This window comes from Sciurus carolinensis, chromosome X (assembly GCF_902686445.1).
Source record: "Sciurus carolinensis chromosome X, mSciCar1.2, whole genome shotgun sequence".
In the NCBI taxonomy this organism is placed as follows: Eukaryota; Metazoa; Chordata; class Mammalia; order Rodentia; family Sciuridae; genus Sciurus; species Sciurus carolinensis.
Genome location: NC_062232.1, coordinates 18,188,905 through 18,207,567, shown reverse-complemented (window position 1 = coordinate 18,207,567; position 18,663 = coordinate 18,188,905). Strand labels below are relative to the sequence as shown.

General features: G+C 30.8%; 1 protein-coding gene across 5 annotated transcripts in view; it reads left to right on the top strand.

Annotated features, from left to right (window-relative positions):
• Positions 1 to 18,663, top strand: part of Cnksr2 (connector enhancer of kinase suppressor of Ras 2) — a 275,785-nt gene that overhangs the window by 58,699 nt on the left and 198,423 nt on the right. For all 5 annotated transcript variants that reach the window (XM_047535710.1, XM_047535709.1, XM_047535712.1 and 2 more), the window contains exon 4: positions 6,328 to 6,415. In XM_047535710.1, coding sequence (XP_047391666.1) covers positions 6,328 to 6,415 — 88 coding nt within the window. The remainder of the gene's footprint in view (positions 1 to 6,327; positions 6,416 to 18,663) is intronic.

Genomic DNA, 18,663 nt, shown 5'->3' with positions numbered 1-18,663 from the left:
AACATCACTCTTTTCCCATTTTTGTGAAATTTAGTCTGGAATGAGAAGCTTGGCCTACTGAAAATAGGAGTGGTCAGGAAAAAGGAAAACATGCTGTAGAATTAAGTTGGCTACAGGCATTCAGTTATTAAATAGTTTTTCTGGTATATTTTGAAGATCAAATGAGATTATTTTAAACACTTATGTGAAAATCATATAGTATTTAATTGTATCACATTTGAATGAAGTTTTTGAATTTTATGAACAGATTCTGACCTTTTCAAACCCAGGAACCCAAACTCTTTCAATATTTACCTCACATATTTTTGAATTCTTAATTTGAAATGCCAGTTTTTATACTGCAATGTAGCAAAAGTGGTCTTTAGGTCATTTTTTTTAATTAACGATTTTTCTCCTAGAAGTGCTTATATCTTTAAAAAAAGTAATTTTCTTGAGAGCTAAGTTATATTTTATAAAATTCACCCATTTTAAGTGTACAGTTTGATGAGTTTCATGAAACTTAGATACCACCAGGAAACCATTTTAATAATCCAGTTTTAGAAAATTTCCATCAGGATGGATTTTTTAAAGCTGATTTTGACCAATAATTCAACCTTGTAGAAATACAGAATGGAATAGCAGTCACTAGAGATGAGGAGGGGTTGGGGGAAGAGGGACAGGATGAAATTAGACTTCCAGAAACTTGGAAGGGTGCTGAAGGTGTTTTGAGTTTAGAAGAAATTTGAATAAACATAATCAGTGCATGATGTATGCATATATGGACATATCACAGTGAATCCTATTAATTTGTATAAATAATATGTGTTAAGAAGAATAAAGTGATTTTTATGTAAAGGTTATTTTTTAAACTGAAAATTTCAGTTAATCATATTTTTTCTTGTTAACTTTATTCAAATTCTTAATATCTCCTAAGATTTTTGTAAATTATACTGATATAGACAAATTGGAGTGGAAGATAGCCCATAGTAGACTGTGGTATATAAAAATATTTAGAAAAAAATGTTAAAACTACTGGAAAAAGGTAATTTAATAAATGGTACTTAGGTAGTTGGTTAAGCCTTTGAGAACTAAATAATGATAGACCACTACCTGTTATTCAGTGCAGAAAATTTTAGGTACATTGGTTATGTAAATAGAAAACAAATTAAAAAAAACTAGAAAAATAATGAATGCTAAATGAGTTCTAATGTGTAAAAAATGCTACATACTAAAAATATGGAATAAAATAAATACACTTTGACTATAGAAAAATGAGAAAAGATAATAAAGTATTAAGACAGATAGCAAGGTGGAAAAATTACTTGCAACAAATAGATATGAGAAGCATAAAGTGAATATATACTAACTAAATATTATATTTGAATTGATAAAAGATCAAAATGTAATAGTTGAACATACAAAATCAACAATCCAGTAATGAAGAAAAATTTCTGGTAAGATATGTGTATCAAATAACAAAGTACATGAAGCAAAAACTAACAGAACTGAAAGAAGTCATAGTCAAATCCACAATTAAGGTTACATGTTTCATCTCTTTCAAGAATTTGAGAACACTACTAGAAAGTCAGTAAGGATTGAACAGGATGTAATTGACAATTTTAGAGCACTCTGTTCGACAACAGGAGAATACAAATATTTTTCAAGTGCCCAAAGAAAATTCACAAAGATAAACCATATCTGCATTGTAAAACAAACTTAAGTAAACTTAAAATAATTTAAATCGGATAATGGAGTCAAACTGAAACTCAACATACATCTGAGTAATCTAGTGATCAAGTAAGAATTCTTAAGGAACATAAAAAATACATTGAACAAAATGAAAATACAACAAAACGTAATTTATGAGATGCAATTTACAGCACTGCTAAAAGTGAAATTTATAACACTGTATGTTTATATCAGAAAAGAAAAAAGTTCTCTAAACAAGTTACCTAAGTTTCTATCACAAGAAAATAGACAATATAAGAGCAAAATAAGCACAAAGCAAGATTAAGAACAATTAATACTGGTAAGAACAGAAATCACTGAAATTAAAAAACACAATAGAGAAATTATCAAAATTAAAGGATTAATAGAGGCGTACTACAAATAGCTTTGTAAACATATTTGGAAGCTTAGATGAAATAAACTAATTCCTTGAGAAAAAACTACCAGAACTTAACCCAAGATGAAATACATAATCTGAATAATACTATAGAGTAGTCCTACCTTATCCATGGAGAAGATGTTCCAAGACCCCCGGTGGATGGCTAAAACTGTTGATAGTACCAAACCCTACATACACTATATCTTTTTAATACATACATACATAAGAACAATAAAGTTTAATTAATTAGGCACAGTGGGATTTTGGTTTAGTCACCTTTATGTGGTTGTGACCAAAATGACCCATGAGAAGAATTTAGGGGAAAGAAATTTATTAGTGGCTCACAGTTTCAGAGGTATCAGTCTATAGGTAGCTGACTTCACTGCTCTAGACCCAGGGTAAGGCAACACATGATAGGGGAAAGGACCCAGTGAAAGAAAGCTGCTTAATTCATGGCTGGCCAGAAAGTAGAGGGCAGAGGGGAGGGGGTTTCAGGGAAGATGAACCCTTCCAGGCCATACACCCAGTGATCTATACCTTCAGCCATGCCCCATCTGCATATAGTTACCATCCAATCTGTCCGTTCAAACTAGGATGGACTGATTAGGTTATAGCTCTCAAAATCTTAATTATTTTACCTCTGAATATTTCTGCATGAACACAGGAAATTTTTGGGGATTCTTCTATCCAAACCATACCAGAGATTAGCAGCAATAACTAATAATAAAATAGAGCATTTAGAACAATGTACTATAATAAAGTTTTGTGAATGTGGTCTCTCTCCCTCTTATTATTCTGTACTAACTTTCTTTGTGAAGATGTGGAATAATACACTGTTTGTGTGATAGATTAACAGAGATGAATGGCACAGATACCATGATGTTCCATTAGACTACTACATGCAGAATTCCTGAACATAAATACTGTGATACCAAGGCAGTTGATCACATACCTGCGATGTCTATTAAATGACTAATAAATGAATAGCTTATATATTATGAATACAAGGAACGAAAGGATGATTCACATTCCAGGCAGGACAGGACAGTGAACAGTTTTGCAATACAAAATGGCATTTAATTTAAAATTATGAATTGTTTATTTATGAAATTTTCCATTTAGTATTTTGGAACTGTGGATGACTGTGACTGAGACCACAGAAAGTGAAATTGTGGAAGAGGGGACCATTGTATTCATTGGGGTGATTTTACTGATGAATTGTATCTGCTTAATGAAGAAATAGCATCAATTCTACACCATCTATTCTGAAAAATAGAGGGAATATTTCCCTACTCATTATACGAGGCAGTCATTCTCCTGACTCCAAAACCTGTCAAAGACAGTGCAAATAACAGCAACAACAATAAGAACCAAAATTTCTCATCAACTTAGATGTTAGAATCCTCAACAGAATGTTAGAAAACCAGATCCAACCATATATGAATAGAATTATACATTGCAACTAAATGGGATTTATTTTAGGTATCTAAGTCTGCTTCAAACAATGAAATTCTCTTCTATTTAATATCATATTGTAAGTCATCTCCAGTGCAGCAGGAAAGAAAAGGTATAGAGATGGGAAATGAAGAAGTAAAGCTTTCCCCATTTGCAGATAATCTTTCTGTGCATGTAGAAATCCAAAGAATTCTTAAAAAATGGTCTGTTAGAACTAGGGAATATTGAAGGTAGTAGGATATAAATTAACACATACAAAAATCAATCCCTTTTCCACATAGTAGTGATGAACATTTGCAAACTAAATTTCAAAACAGTCCAATTTATGGTTGCTTCAAAAATAATGAGATGAATATAAATTTAGCAAAAGTGTCTACAAGGACCTATATGTGAAACTGCAAAGCACTGATGTATGAAATCAAAGTCATAAATTAATAGAGAGACATAGACATACCATGTTCATCAGAAGACTCAAGTTAGTAAAATATTAAGCTTTGAAATTTTCATGTAGGTTTGGTGAAGCATCAAAATTCCAGATGGATTTTTTTTAGGTACAATCTGATTCTAAAATTTATATTTAAAATATAGTTAATCAATTTTGAAAACAACTGACTTTTTCATACACTTATTTTTAAAGAAATTAGCTGATTTTAAGTCATAGTTTCAGTAATCTATCAAAACTGTGATTTTGGTAGCAGGATAGACAGAGTCTGGAACTATACCTTTGTAAGTATGGTTAACTGGATTTTGACAGTAGTGCACACAATTCAGTGGAGAATGGTAGTCATAGTAGTCTTCAAGAAATAATGTTGGAATACTTGGATAGCCACAGAGAAAAAGGTTATCCTCAACTCAAAACTCATACCTTATACAACTGACTCAAAATTGATCCATATTAAAACTATGATGTTATGCTACTACATAGCTGTTAGAATGTCAAAATTACAATATATATTGAATATATATATTGAAAAGTATTTTTTTTGAATCTATCTAACAAAGACCCTCTCTCTTACATGAACCCTTTTTAGATTGGGAACTGCTAAATGTAAAAAATAAAACTGGACTTTCTAGAAGAAAAACTTGATTTAGGGTCACATAAATATTTCTTAGTTGATAACAATCTCACATCCAGAGAAAAAGTTGTCAGTGTATTTGACCTAATCATATTTCAAACCTTTTTGATCTGCTGCTAAAGACCTGTTAAGAGAATGAAAAGACCAGTCAGACTGAGAAGAAATAATTACAGATCACCAATTCAACAAAGAACTTGCCTACAGAATGTATTAAGAACTTTGTTAACTGAGTAGTAAGGATACTAATAATCTAAATAGAAAATTGGCAAAGTGTTTAAACAGATATTTTACCAAAAAGTATATGTGGCTAGCAAACATGCACATGAAAGATGTATAACATCATTAACTATGAGATACTTATTAGGAAAATTTTTAAAAGATATAGATTATGATATAAATATGGATAACTCTTAGGGAAATCCAAATTGAAACTATGATGTATGCTACTACATAGCTGTTAGAATAGCCAAATTTATATATATGTATATATGTGTGTGTATATATGCATGTGTGTATATTTAAATCTACCTGACAAACTCTTTCTTACATGGACCCCTTTGAGATTGGGAGGTGTTTCAGTTGTTGGGTTTTCTAGAAAGGAGTCAAATTCAGTTTGTGACCAGTAAGAAGACCTAAATATTTCTAGTGAATTTCCTAAAGACATCTCAATTGAAAGTACCAAAGTTCCAATAATTTGATAATTTTTTACCTCATACCTTCTTTCCAGTTGTGATTTTGTTTTGGTTTCTTTTCCTTAAACTGGGCCTCCTCAGTCTTTTAAGTTTTGGCCTCACATATGCCTGATTGATATTAATAGACAAGAGAGGATAAGGAGTATTGAAAAACCAGTGTGAATTCATTTAGTGGCAAAGCAATTATAAGAAAGAACACAAATTTGTTCCAAAAAGAATGTGAAGTAACATTAGTTCAAAATAAAACCTAGGTAAATTCATGGAGTCATTGTGTGTTAGTGTTTAACCAAGTGTGAGGGTGGGTTCTGGAGTCAGACTTCTGAGTTTGAACACTACTTACTAGTTATTTGAATGTAAATAAGTCATTTAGCTTTTCCCTACCTTTGTTTTCTCAACTGTAAAACGGGAATAATAATAGTGCCTGTCTCCTAAGAGTTGTGAAGATTTAAGTTATTTAGTGTATTTATAGCATATAGAACAGTAACTGGCACATATTAAGCCTTCAGTAAACATTAGCACATAATTGCTAATATTTCAAGCAAATGTTGTATTTAAAATTTTAGCTTCTTTTGAAAGTAAAAATTTTGATTTTGCCTAACATTCCTTTTTTTTTTTTTTGATGGGGGGAATGCTGGGGATGGAACCCAAGGCCTCCTATAGGCTAGGCAAGTGCTCTACCATTGAGCTACATACCCAAACCCAAGCATATCTTTTTGTTGTTTTGATTTAGATGTAATGAAGAGACCATAAAAGAAGAAAGAAGTATCAAAGAACTTCTAAATATTAAAAATTTTTAAAATGGAAAATTGATAACAAATATTCTTTTCTAGAATTTAATTATTTCCCAAAATTTCCTTCAATGTTTTTCTTTATATAAAATACCAAATATCATTTTTATTAATATGCAAACTTTAGAATAATTCATTTCTTATTATTAAAAATCTTATCTTAGGCTATTGATACAGATACTTTTCAAAAGCTATTCCTGGTAATCACGATTTTCCTTTTTGCTTTGTAGGTCACCATTTGCTGCTGTGACAGACTATTCAGTTACAAGGAATAATGTCATACAACTCTGCTTGGAATTAACAACAATTGTACAACAGGTATTAGCTGACATACTTTCCTTCTGTTAATTTCTTAGCAATTTCATATATCAATCATGTGAGTATTCTATTCACCAAGAGTTTGTAAAATCGTGGTTTAGAAGTTTCTGAATCAAAGACAGATGGTTCTAAAGAAACCAAATATGTCATTATTTATTGGAAAACTATACATATGGATCAATAAACAGGTATTTTGTTTACCTAAAAATATAAAAGGAATTCTAACTTCTAAATAAATTATTATGTTTATAATGTCTTTTCATCTCACACTAAACTCTATTGCTTTACATAAAAGGAAATTACCCCATTTAGATTACAGTGTCAGATTTTTATTCTAAAACACTATTGGTTTCACTTGTATATATCTATATAAGCAAATATGTAATAGCTTTTAATAATGACCTAATTACCTGAACTGTTTTTTACTTTGAATGTTATCTAAACCAGGAATCCCAAAATCAAATGCTTTCAGGAGTCCAGCAGCTAATATAAAACCTTATGTAAGAGAGAGAGAAATGGTGGAGACTGAGGTGAATTGTCTAGTAGATATCCTGTAAAAAAATTGTTTAAATATAATAAAAAATACTTCTTAGAGGTCTCAGGCCTACAACCACCACTCTATGTAAATCTTATGTCAGTTTATTGCTACTACTGCTTTCTCAAAGTGCTATTACCAATGACGGAGATATAGGGATAGTAGAGGATGATATAAGATGATAAAAAAATTATTAAATAAATTAGGAAAATTGATAGTTTAATTTATCCTTCTTCTTGTCCTACATGACCAGGGATAATTGTTACTTTCTTATATTGGCTCTATTTTATTAAAGAAATAAGAAATTTTACTAATAGAGACATAATTCCTTCAGTATATTTTTGTTGTACTGTACAGATTTTATCTGTACCATATATATGAAACTACAGGTTTTGAGACTTTTTCATTTTAACCTGGAGATTAACTTTGTGACTTTTAATTGTGGAACATGTCAGGCATTCATCAAAATTAAATCATGGCAGTGAGAAAGTCAGCAACTAATTGCTGTTAGTCAAAGAGACATTCATGAAGACAGTAAGTGTTTTGTTAGCTTTGAAGTACCCTAATAGTCTAACTCTATGACTTCAATTTTGATATCAATAAACAAGTTTCTGAATTTTAAAGATCTCAACTGGATAATGGGGAGAAGAGTAATGTTTGGGGGCAAAAGTTAGCAAATGTTTTCTGTAAAGAACCAGTTGGTAAATATTTAAGGTTTGATAAGCTATATAGTTATCTGTCAAGTTACTCTCTCTTATAGAGCACCAACAGGCAGACAGGTATAAATGAATTAATGTTACAATAAAACTTGTTTTAAAAAAATAGGCAGCAAGTCAAATTTGGCACATGAACCATAGTTTACTGACACGTTTAGGACAATGCTAGTCCAATGGGACCAGTAGCATTATCATCATATGGAAATGTGTTAGAAATTCAGATTCTTGGAACCACTTCAAATGTACTATGAGTAGGACCCAGGAATCTGCATGTTTGCCAGTTTTCCAGGTGGTTCTGATTATCATACACTGATCTATAGCACAGAGATGAAAACAATAATAATTTATGGATAATTTTTCTTGTAGTACTGAATTATCAGTAGCATTTCTTTAAAAATCTATTTTCTAAAGCTTTACTTTTTTGAAGGCATTAAACTTGATCAGAGATTTAGGGTGTAGAGAAAAGATTATTAATTTTTTTTCTTTTTACTATGAGAGAAAGAAATTAGATTTAAAGGATTCTTATTACATGGCATTTACACACTAGTTATTCATAGCATGTTAATATTGGGTATGTGATCAGTAGTAATCCATGTACAAATAATAATAACACAGTAATTATTAATACCATTATAGGACAAAATTTATACTACCCATATTGTGTGTATTATTTAAGCTTTTTTATGTATATATGATACCCAAGATAAGTGAAATTCTTTGAAATTAAATAAAAGAATTAATAATTTGATGATTTCAGTATTTCATATAGAAAAGAAACTCTGTTACAAAACCATTGTTACTTCTATAAGAAAGTAATCAATGTAATGTTAACTTTGAAAATAATTTCAAGTATATTTGTGGTATGAAAGTAAGTGATTTTAGTTTTTTGTGTCTTTGGAATATCTGGAACTAGAAATCAGTTTAAGATTTACTTTTGAGTAGTGGGCTGACACTTTGTTGACTTACAAACAAAGACTGTACTTCTAAATGGCACCATGTAAGTTTTCTTGGAAATATGGAAGGAGAATATCAGGGGATTTATTGTCACTTAGTTCATATCTACTTAATGTTTTCCCATATTTAAAGGGTACAAACCAAGTGATCTTTAAAAAAAAAGTTACCTTCCTTTTAACCTATTTATAGATTGAAGTCAGAAGTGGAGTGTTTCCTATGTCTAGAACTCAAAGATAACTTAGCTTTGTCACTAACCTTCAACTGTTACATTGAGAAGAATAGCTGAAATAATTTTTGGTGAATTAAGACCTTCTGTAGAGATATACACAGTGATGGAAGTACAGTTTATGCCAGATGTGACCAGCCCTCATTATGCGTTATAAGAACCTACCATCTAACTAATAAGTGATTCAGTTTTTGATTGTTTTTAGAATGTATGAATGCCTGCTCTTGACAACTACTTTATAGAAAACATAACCACTTTTATATTGTTCTTAGAGACTTATTTATTTTCTCAATAGTACCTTTCCATAGCTGCAAAGTTTGGCTCAATATTCTCTTTAAGAATCTTATTATAAGTTAGTAAAAGGTTCAAGTTTTGTTATTTACTTATCAGGAAACATTAGGTAGAATAGAAACACATACTTTTACAGGTCGAATTTAGGTACATTCTGTTTTAGTCAAACATAAAATTATTAAAATACTCCACATGTACTCAGAATACAGAAAGACTTTTTCAGAAAGACTTTATGTACCCTCTACCCACTCTGTTTTGAAGAGGATTCCATGCCCCTCTTAGAACATTCTGCTCTACGTTACCTCTTTCCATTTTTTAAAATTCAGTAGTCATGATATTTGTCACAGTTACTTCTACCTGATTCTCATTTTTCCAACACATGTCCTATTCAGTGTGTCACTTTTAAGATGCTTTTGTACAAAAACTTCTTTACGTGGCTATCCTTCATTCTTGCCTTACCTACCCCATCCCAACTTGTACCTGGCCCAATGTCTCAGTTCTGACTTTTTGTTGTACATTAATGGAAATATTAGGTGCAAATTTCTCTTAAGAAACTATGTTTATGATATTCTGATTTAATCTACTTAAATATAAAAGTAAGTAAGTATAGAAATAAACACTTTCAGATTAGTCATTTCCAAATCCATGCTCCAGTTTTGTCACTTTCACAGTATTCCACTATTTCCAAACTGATTACACATTTCTCTCTTTGGAATTCAAAGGGATCAACATATGATTCTAACAAAACTTTGGTTTTATGGTCTAGTACTTCTATGCATATTAGTTGTACTCTAGGCCATGTGAATGACTTACATTCAGTAAAATAGATCTTAAAGTTTCTCTTTTATGTTGTAACACCTCTACAGAATATACATATCCCTTTTATCTTTTTATCTCTGCCTGTGAAAATCATGTCTAATTTTTAAAGTTATTAGGAAGTGCTACTTCTTTTGTGAAACTTTTCCAATTTCCCAAAACCGATTGTACCATCTCCCTCTTTTGACTATTTATATTTAATGGTATTATTGTTATGGTTGGGATTATAAATAACACCTTGCTATTTGTTCTCTACATTTCCCATCTGTTCTTTTTATATATATATATATATATATATATATGTATGTATATGTATGTATGTATGTGTACACACATATATACACATATATACATATATACACATATATACACATATATGTATGTATATACACACACACACACATACACACACACACACGCTGTTAATTTTTTTTTTTTACAATTCCATTTTGTTTCCTGTTTTGACTTATAATTTGTTGTCATGTGAGCCAGGGAAGAGTCCCTAAAACTTAGTTTGCATGGCTGTGAATAATAATTTTCTCATTTCATTAGATTATAAACTCAAAGACAAAAACAATGTCTTACTCATTTTCATATATAGTAGGTGACATTTTAGATACTTTTTCATATTTGTTAAAATAAATTGACCTGAGCAGAATTATCCCCTTCAATTAGTACATGCTCTTTTCTGTCCTTCTAAGAAAATTTTGGAATTAAGTGCTAGAATTGTTACAAATTTTTATTTCCTCTCCCATGTAAGCCTTCAGTTTTGTTTCTGCTATAATTGTAAAGAACTTTAGAGATATCCATCATTTTAAAACTCTATTTATTAGTTAAAATAAGAGTACTGATCCTCATAACCATTTTCCAAGGCTAGAATGATAGTGACTAAGTCTACTAAATCTTTCTGAAACATTGTATAAACTATAATGCTGACAGAATATATCTTACGGAGGAAATTTAATTATAGGCATAATACATTAGTACCTATATATCATCTCTTAAATAATCTATTGTTGTTCTACTTTTAGATTATGTCCTTTCAGCACTGAGTTTTTCTAGCCTCTGCGGTCTGTTGCTACCCAAGGTCGCAATGGGAATGTAGCTAAGTGTTTGTTTCTCAAATGTGAAACTGTGGGTTATTTCATTTAGATTCTAATTTTCTGAATTTTTCCAATTTCCTAAAATGAATTTGAATTATCAGAAATTACACAATGAATGCTATTTACTTGGGAGAAATGTTGCTTTAAGAAAAGAACACAGCATAGACAAATTATATTTTGTTTGTTTTGTTTTATTTTTGGTGCTGGGGATTAGAACCCAGGGCCTTCTGCTTGCCTTGCAAGCACTCTACCATCTGAGCTATATCCCCAACCTGACAAATTATATTTTGAAGTGAATTATATAACTTACAAATAGTTCATGTCCATCTGAACATCCAACTCCGCCATTATGTACATGCTAATCATTCCATTTGTTTGGAATTTTGTAAAATATATGAAGACAGGAAATAAACTTAAGCTGCTAGTTAAAGAGGCCAATATGAATAAGCAAAGTATCTAGGGCATGCATTTATTACCAGGTTTTTAAGAAATCTCATCTGAATAGTTATAATGATAGTTATGCTTTGAAATATGCTGTGCTTCAAATTATTTTTCACTCAACTTTAATTATTTTTATTCCCTTTGCAGCAAGAAGAGACGATCAATATCTAAAAATAAACTGTCACAAATGGCTTTTCTCCCACTTCCTAACACAAAGGGGGTGGTACTATGAAGTACAAAGTGCTTTTTTATACTGGCCACTTATATTTAAAATAATGCTAAAATTAGAAGAAAAAGATACCAGTTTCCTCTAAAAACCACCATTTGGAAGAATTTAATTAATCTGCTTTATCTATTTTACTTATTCCCAGTTATGATGGTTTTGGATCCTAATATTTGAAGTTCTTTTAAAGAAATTTACCCCGAACACTTTCCTCCCAACATAAAATTGGTTACAATAATACTATTGATAAAGAAGGGAAACTGATTTTAAAATCTTAAATGGAAAAATTTCTCACAGATGACTGAAGCTTCATTTAGGGCACTGTCAGCAACTGAATTCGAAAAATGAGACAGATACCCACACGTTCTTGTCAGCATTGAAATAATTGCCATGATGTGTGTCTTAATGGGTATCAACATAACCTAAAATTATTCTTCTGTGCCATTTTTATATTCAGACACACAAAAAATGATGTATTAGATTGTCACTAAAGAAATGAGTCTGAAAGTTTTGGTTTGAAAGGTTATGCTTTGGGAAAGCTTAGAATACTTAGTGTAGGGGACAAGGATGGGAACAATGAGTCTTGGAAGACTTGAGAGTTGGTCCTGTTGCCTCATGATCATTTCATATTGGAGAAACCATGTCATTGCTTGCACCATGTACAAAAGAAATAATACCTTCTTTAATTTTATTGCATGTATAAAAAGAAATAATATCTGCTTTAAATTTATTGTAAGAATCAAATTAGGTATATTTTAAAATGGCTCACAACTGTGAAATCAAAAACAAAAAGAAGATAATATTTATAAAATGATTGATAAATAAGGAGACAGGATAAAAAGAAGTAAAATAAGCATGTTTGTTTTGTTCTCTTTTTTGTTGTTGTTTTTTGTTTGTTTGTTTGTTTTGGTACTGAGGTTTGAACTCAGGGACACTCAACTACTGAGCCATCCTATTTTGTATTTTATTTAGAGACAAGGTCTCACTGAGTTGCTTAGCACTTCACTTTTTCTGAGGCTGACTTCGATCTCCTGCCTCAGCCTCCCAAGCAGCTGGGATTACAGGCATGCGCCACCATGCCTGACTAGAATAAGTACATTTTTGAAAAGATAAATATATAGTTTTTATACATTTAGATAAATGTATAAATGTATAGTTTTTTAACATACAATTGGTGTATGTTATTTTTCTTGAGCTGCATTTACAGTTAAATCTGAACAACATGGTGAGGGAATTATTTCAACCTGTGAAACATTTTAAAACCGATTTTCAAGTGTTACATACAAAGTGAAAACTTCTAAAATTCAAGTTCTGGCAATATGCTTCTATTTGAATTGCTTTCCTCTAAACTGTATTTTTGCTTTCTTATTTGGTTATTCATTTTCAGTCTTTTTAGATTAATTTTCCATGTCCTTGGGTATTACTTGTTGCCTGAATAGGGTTGGAAATATTTTTACAGTAATATTTTACAGAAATATGTCCCAACCTAATCATACAGAAATACCTAGGCGTGGGTGTTTTTCTATAAGAAATGTCATCACTTAAATTGTTATTTTGACTTTGTGAAAATTCCTTTATTTTACTTTGTTCCATATTTACCTATCAGGGATATTTTATTTCTTTCTAAATTGTTATTCATTAAAATGGAAAAGTATTTTTTAAAGATCAATATTGAAAATTTTTATTTTGATAGACAACATCTCTGAATTATGTGTACGTGATTTCTAGTCATTTGTGTTACCTTTGTAATACTTTAAATACAAAAAATAAAACACATAAGTATTCTCTATATATGCATTTTAAAATAAATACAAATAAGCATATGGAATGTATAGTCTTTTTAAAGGTGTTCCTGCTCGTATTTAATCTAACCACTGTATATTTTTAAACTTATGTTGTTATTTACTCAAGGTAAATACTTGAGAGAAAATGAGAGCTTTTCTGTGACTTGTTCAATTGGAATTTGTGGTTTAAGTTCTTGAAGCACATATTTGTAAATATAAACAATCACAAAATTTGATAAAAATAAATAGTCTAGAAGTTATTTTCAAATTTTCATTATGTATTTATTTACTCAGGGAAATTTGTCTTATAGATTTATTTACAGTAGCTATTATATTTTACTTAATTATATTTCATCTGTGTGAATAGTACTTCCTTTTAATTGGCATTTTATATCATTTACTTTTGTATTTTATGGCAAAATGATGTAGTGGAATTTGACATGAAATAGAAGACTGAGTTTATCATTCTGGCTCTGCTTTTTGATGAAAGCTATGAACTTAAACCAGTTATATCTGATCATTTTTATGAATATCTCTGGAAGTGGATCACTACCCTACTGTATTATTGTAGGGTTGTTGTAAAGATTGGAAACTGTTTTAGCCTACTATGTATCATTTAGTAGGAGTTTAATAAATGACTATTAGAGTTATCTTATGTAGCAAAAGAGCCTTTGGAAACATTAAACTCAGCTACGTTCTTGCTCCACAAAAATTTAAATGAGTGATGCTCTGCTTGCTTTTGATATTGAGTGGCAATAAAAAATGACCTATGTACACATATTAATACACCATAGTGTGTCCCACTATCTTGTACATCCCTAAGAATGGGGTCCTAATTAGAATAAGATATATTCCATGCTTGTATAATCATATTAAAGTTAATTCTACTGTCTTGTATAATCTAAAAGAACCAAAAAATAAAGGATTTTTTAATTTTTTTATTATTTGTTCAAATTAGTTATACATGACAGTAGAATGCATTTTGACTCATTGTACACAAATGGAACACAAGTTTTCATTTCTCTGCTTGTACTTTTTTTCAGTGATTAGCTTTTTTAAATTTATTTTTATTGTAAACAAATGAGATACATGTTGTTTCTCTGTACATGGAATAAAGGCATACTGCTTGTACTTTTTTTAAAAAAGATCTTAGTTTAGTTTTGGATATTCTTTAGATTTTAATGCAGATTGATTACTGTTCTTCATATTCTGGAATGTATTTTATACTACCCATGTTCAAATTTAATGCAAAAATTAATTTAAGTTGCCTGTGAAGTTGCCATCCCTTTCCACATATACAAATAACTTAGAGTTAAAAATAGAAATCTCAAAACATGTAAAGGCAAAAGCCAGTATATAATAATCATTCAGAATGTGTGTTTTAAAAGGAATATTAAGATCAAGTAGTAGTTAAATACATGCAAAGATGTAAAGTGGGAGATGAATTGTTCTGGAGTAGGCAAAGTATATATTCTATGGTTCATATAGTGTTAAAGCATAAAAAACGCCCAGCCAGGATAGTCTGACAGTCATTTCAAACACATCTTTACTATCTTTTTAGTATACTCAGGGTTAGTGTTTAAGTTTTCTTGAACCAGACATTCTAGGTGACCTAAAAAATTGAATTGGGTCTCTTGGGATTGAAACTGGGGCACTTCAAATCAAAAACCAGGGCAAGTCTTATATATAATTTTTATACAATATGAATTATATTACTTAGTATTTTCATTGTAGGGTATATGAGAGTTGATTCTATTTTTCACATGCATTCTATTTAAAATAATTTACTTTTAGTTCAGAGCACTTATGCTTTGTCCTTTGTTTTTTCAACTGTTTTAACCATGAAGAAACAATCCTAATATCTTTTTAAATTTTTATATGATCCCAATACAGTGAATCAAATGTTAGATATAGAACTATTAGAGATAATACTCAAATAACTCAAAGTCTTTTTCTAAAAACACATATAAAATTAAAAATATAGAGTTTTCAAAGCTGGTAGTATGTTACATATATATACCTGTATAATGAAGATCTTTGCATAATGAGAATTTTATAATAAGAATAGATATAAATATTCATCTTCATTCATTATATTTTTAAAAGCAACCTATTATTGACAGCTGCACATTCTGAAGGATCATGAAAAGATACGAGTGCTGAATCATTGCATTCTCAGACTTTATTTAGCAAAGGAATGTTTAGAACATGGGACATAAAAATTTCTTATTCTTCTATCATTCTGAAACTAGTCTGGTTGTGAAAAGAAACTTAAAGATTTACTGTGTGTTACATAAAAATGAATGATGAAATAGATTATTTCTATGTTTATTTTTGTACTGGCATAGACTGTACTTCATGTTATCTGTGTCATCCTCCCAAAACATTTTTAAAGGTGTACATAGTATCACCATCAGAAATCATAGAAGGAAAATAGATGAGATATACTGTATTTAATTAAGTTTTCTTAGGTAGCAAATGACAAGATACTATTTCTTAAACATCTGCCACCTTCAATATATTGCATTTTAAATTTTATATAATATTTTATACATTCTAAAGGATGCATGTAGGATATGTATTTATATGTGTTATAGAGCATAATAATTAGAATGCATGAATCTATCTTCAAATTTAATAACTAGGATGTTGCCAATTTTGATTTAGTCATATTGAGCTTCTCTCACATCTCAGCAGCCTGCCTCTTCTCAGGGTGTTTATCATTCATTTTTTTCTTAAAATAGTTTCATATACTTCTCTAAATATATGTAATTATGCTTGTCTTTGAGCATTGTAAAAATGGTGTCACTCTGTCTCACATTTTTCACTTGATGTACTTTGAAATTCATCTCTATTTGGTTCTATAGCAGTAGTTCATTCATTTTTGCTGCATATGATATTACATTGTGTGCATGCATATATCCAAATATAAAATAGACATTTTGAGATATATATTTTTTTACTATATACCAAGGAGTGTAATTGCTAGGTTATACAGTTTGAACTTGCTCATCTTTACAATTGTACAACATCATGTTCTCAAAATATTATTGTTTATTATGTCTTGTACTTTCACTATCTATCTGCTCCTGAATTATTGTAGTTTTGTTATTTATCTTATTATTCAGCCCATCTTTCAAAAGACTTTTATAATTTTCTCACAAAGACTCTAAGAAAAAACTTTTACCATTATATCTATGGTATGTGTATGAAAGAGATTTAGAAAGGCATGTTAGTCAATTCTTGAAACTCATAGGTAATAAACTTCAGAAGAGACTTCCTCCTATACTAACATTTGTGATATACTGTGATGGCTCCTTTTAAAGTGAAAAGTAATGCTAATCCATTTAAAAAGGATTTGCTGTGACACATTTGGTGAAAGCAGGAAAAAGCCTCTTGCATCTCTGTGTCTCTGGTGCCTGGTAATCAGGTGTTAAAAGAATAAAGGAATTCATTTTCCCCTTAAAAGCACCCAAAAGCATTACAGAATTTTGATTTAGCTCCTAGAATTCACTGTTATACAGACAAATGACCTAAAAAGTACTAACTGGAAAATACTAATTTTTCAAAGTTGATGAAATCCATATATGTCACGATTATTACAAATACAAAAGTAGCCCTTTGCACTTTAAAGTTACTTCTTCCTTTTCTCCTTTTAGTTTTTGTATCTCCAGGAAGATGGATTAGGAGAAAAAACATTGTCAACACCACCAATTTCCTCCATAGTAAGTTGAGGAGTGACAGGAACAGTAATTACTGGAGAGGACCAGAGGCTCAAAGAAGAGGCTAGGTTTGGACCTAGAAAAGCTCCCCTTTATTGTTCAGTCTGCTTGCCACTCTACCCAAATCAATCCATGTGTGTTTCTGAGCATCATGTAGAATGTATTTGTAGCCGAAAATTTCCAGTTTTGATCTCATATCAAATTTGGAAATCTGAACCATAAGTGAATATAGAATATAATGTCATTGAACATTGAAATGCCAGTTAGAGTGGGAGTTATAAAAAGAATCTGAGGTGGGGAGTAAAAAGATTCATTTAGATAACTTTATTGGTTCTGGTTCTATATTTTCTTCTGTGTGTAGCTGCAGTTTAAGTGGTCTGTCAAAGTTTTTGTTTTAATGCTTTCAAAAATGTCTATTGTCAGCCAGCCATGGTGGTGTATACCTCTAATCCCAGGAAACTGAGGCAGGAGGATCACAAACCAAAACCAGCCTCAGTAACTTAGGGAGGCCTTAGGCAACTTAGCAAGACCCCCTCTCAAAACAAAAAAGGGCTGCGTATGTGGCTTGGTGCTTAAGCACCCCTGGGTTCAGTCCCTGATACCAGAAACGTCTGTTGTCATGCTTTTCAGCAGATATTAATACCATAGCTGTTAATTTTTTTTATATTGACTCTGTTTTCTACCCTTTTCCTCACTCTATTAAATATCTTATTAGACTTCCTGTTTCTTCCTGTTTCTTCCTACCTAAACTGTTCCTACCTAAACATTCTCCTACCCTGTTTCCCCATAAAGGTTCTAAACTGACTGTTAGAAATATATTCTTCCCTGGGCTCTTCTGCTTGCCTTTTTAATCCCTTACTCATGAGATATCATCTGGGTGAACCCAATCCCTCATGACATTTGAAAATCATTAGCAAGAAAAAAGGAGCTATATAAAGTTTAAGAGGTAGTCCTAATTACATTACTGTTTTGAAGTTCACAAAGTGCTTTTATAACATTATTATATTTGCAATATAATAATCAAGTGGAGTGAGTAGATCAAATATCATTATCTAAATTTATAAGTGAGTAAATGCAAGTTCAGAGAGGGGAAAGGACATATTAAGTGACACAGTTCAGGACATAGATCCAGATGTTCTGTAATACTTTCTACTCATTGCTTCTCAAATTTGGTTATCTTAGAATCAAGTAAAGAGGTTTTTAAAATCACTGACACTTGGGTCCCATTCAGATCTATTAAATCAGACTCTCTTGGGAGTGGGGGCTTGGCATCAGTATTTTTAAAATGGTACCTGGAGTGATTCTGATATGGAACCAGAGTTGATAACTGCTCTGCTGTACTAATATTTTTGTAGGAGATAAGTATTTGGGAATAAAATGTGTGTGATCAAGAAGTGTTTCCCAAAGGGTGATTCATGGTCCATGATTCCACTGGGG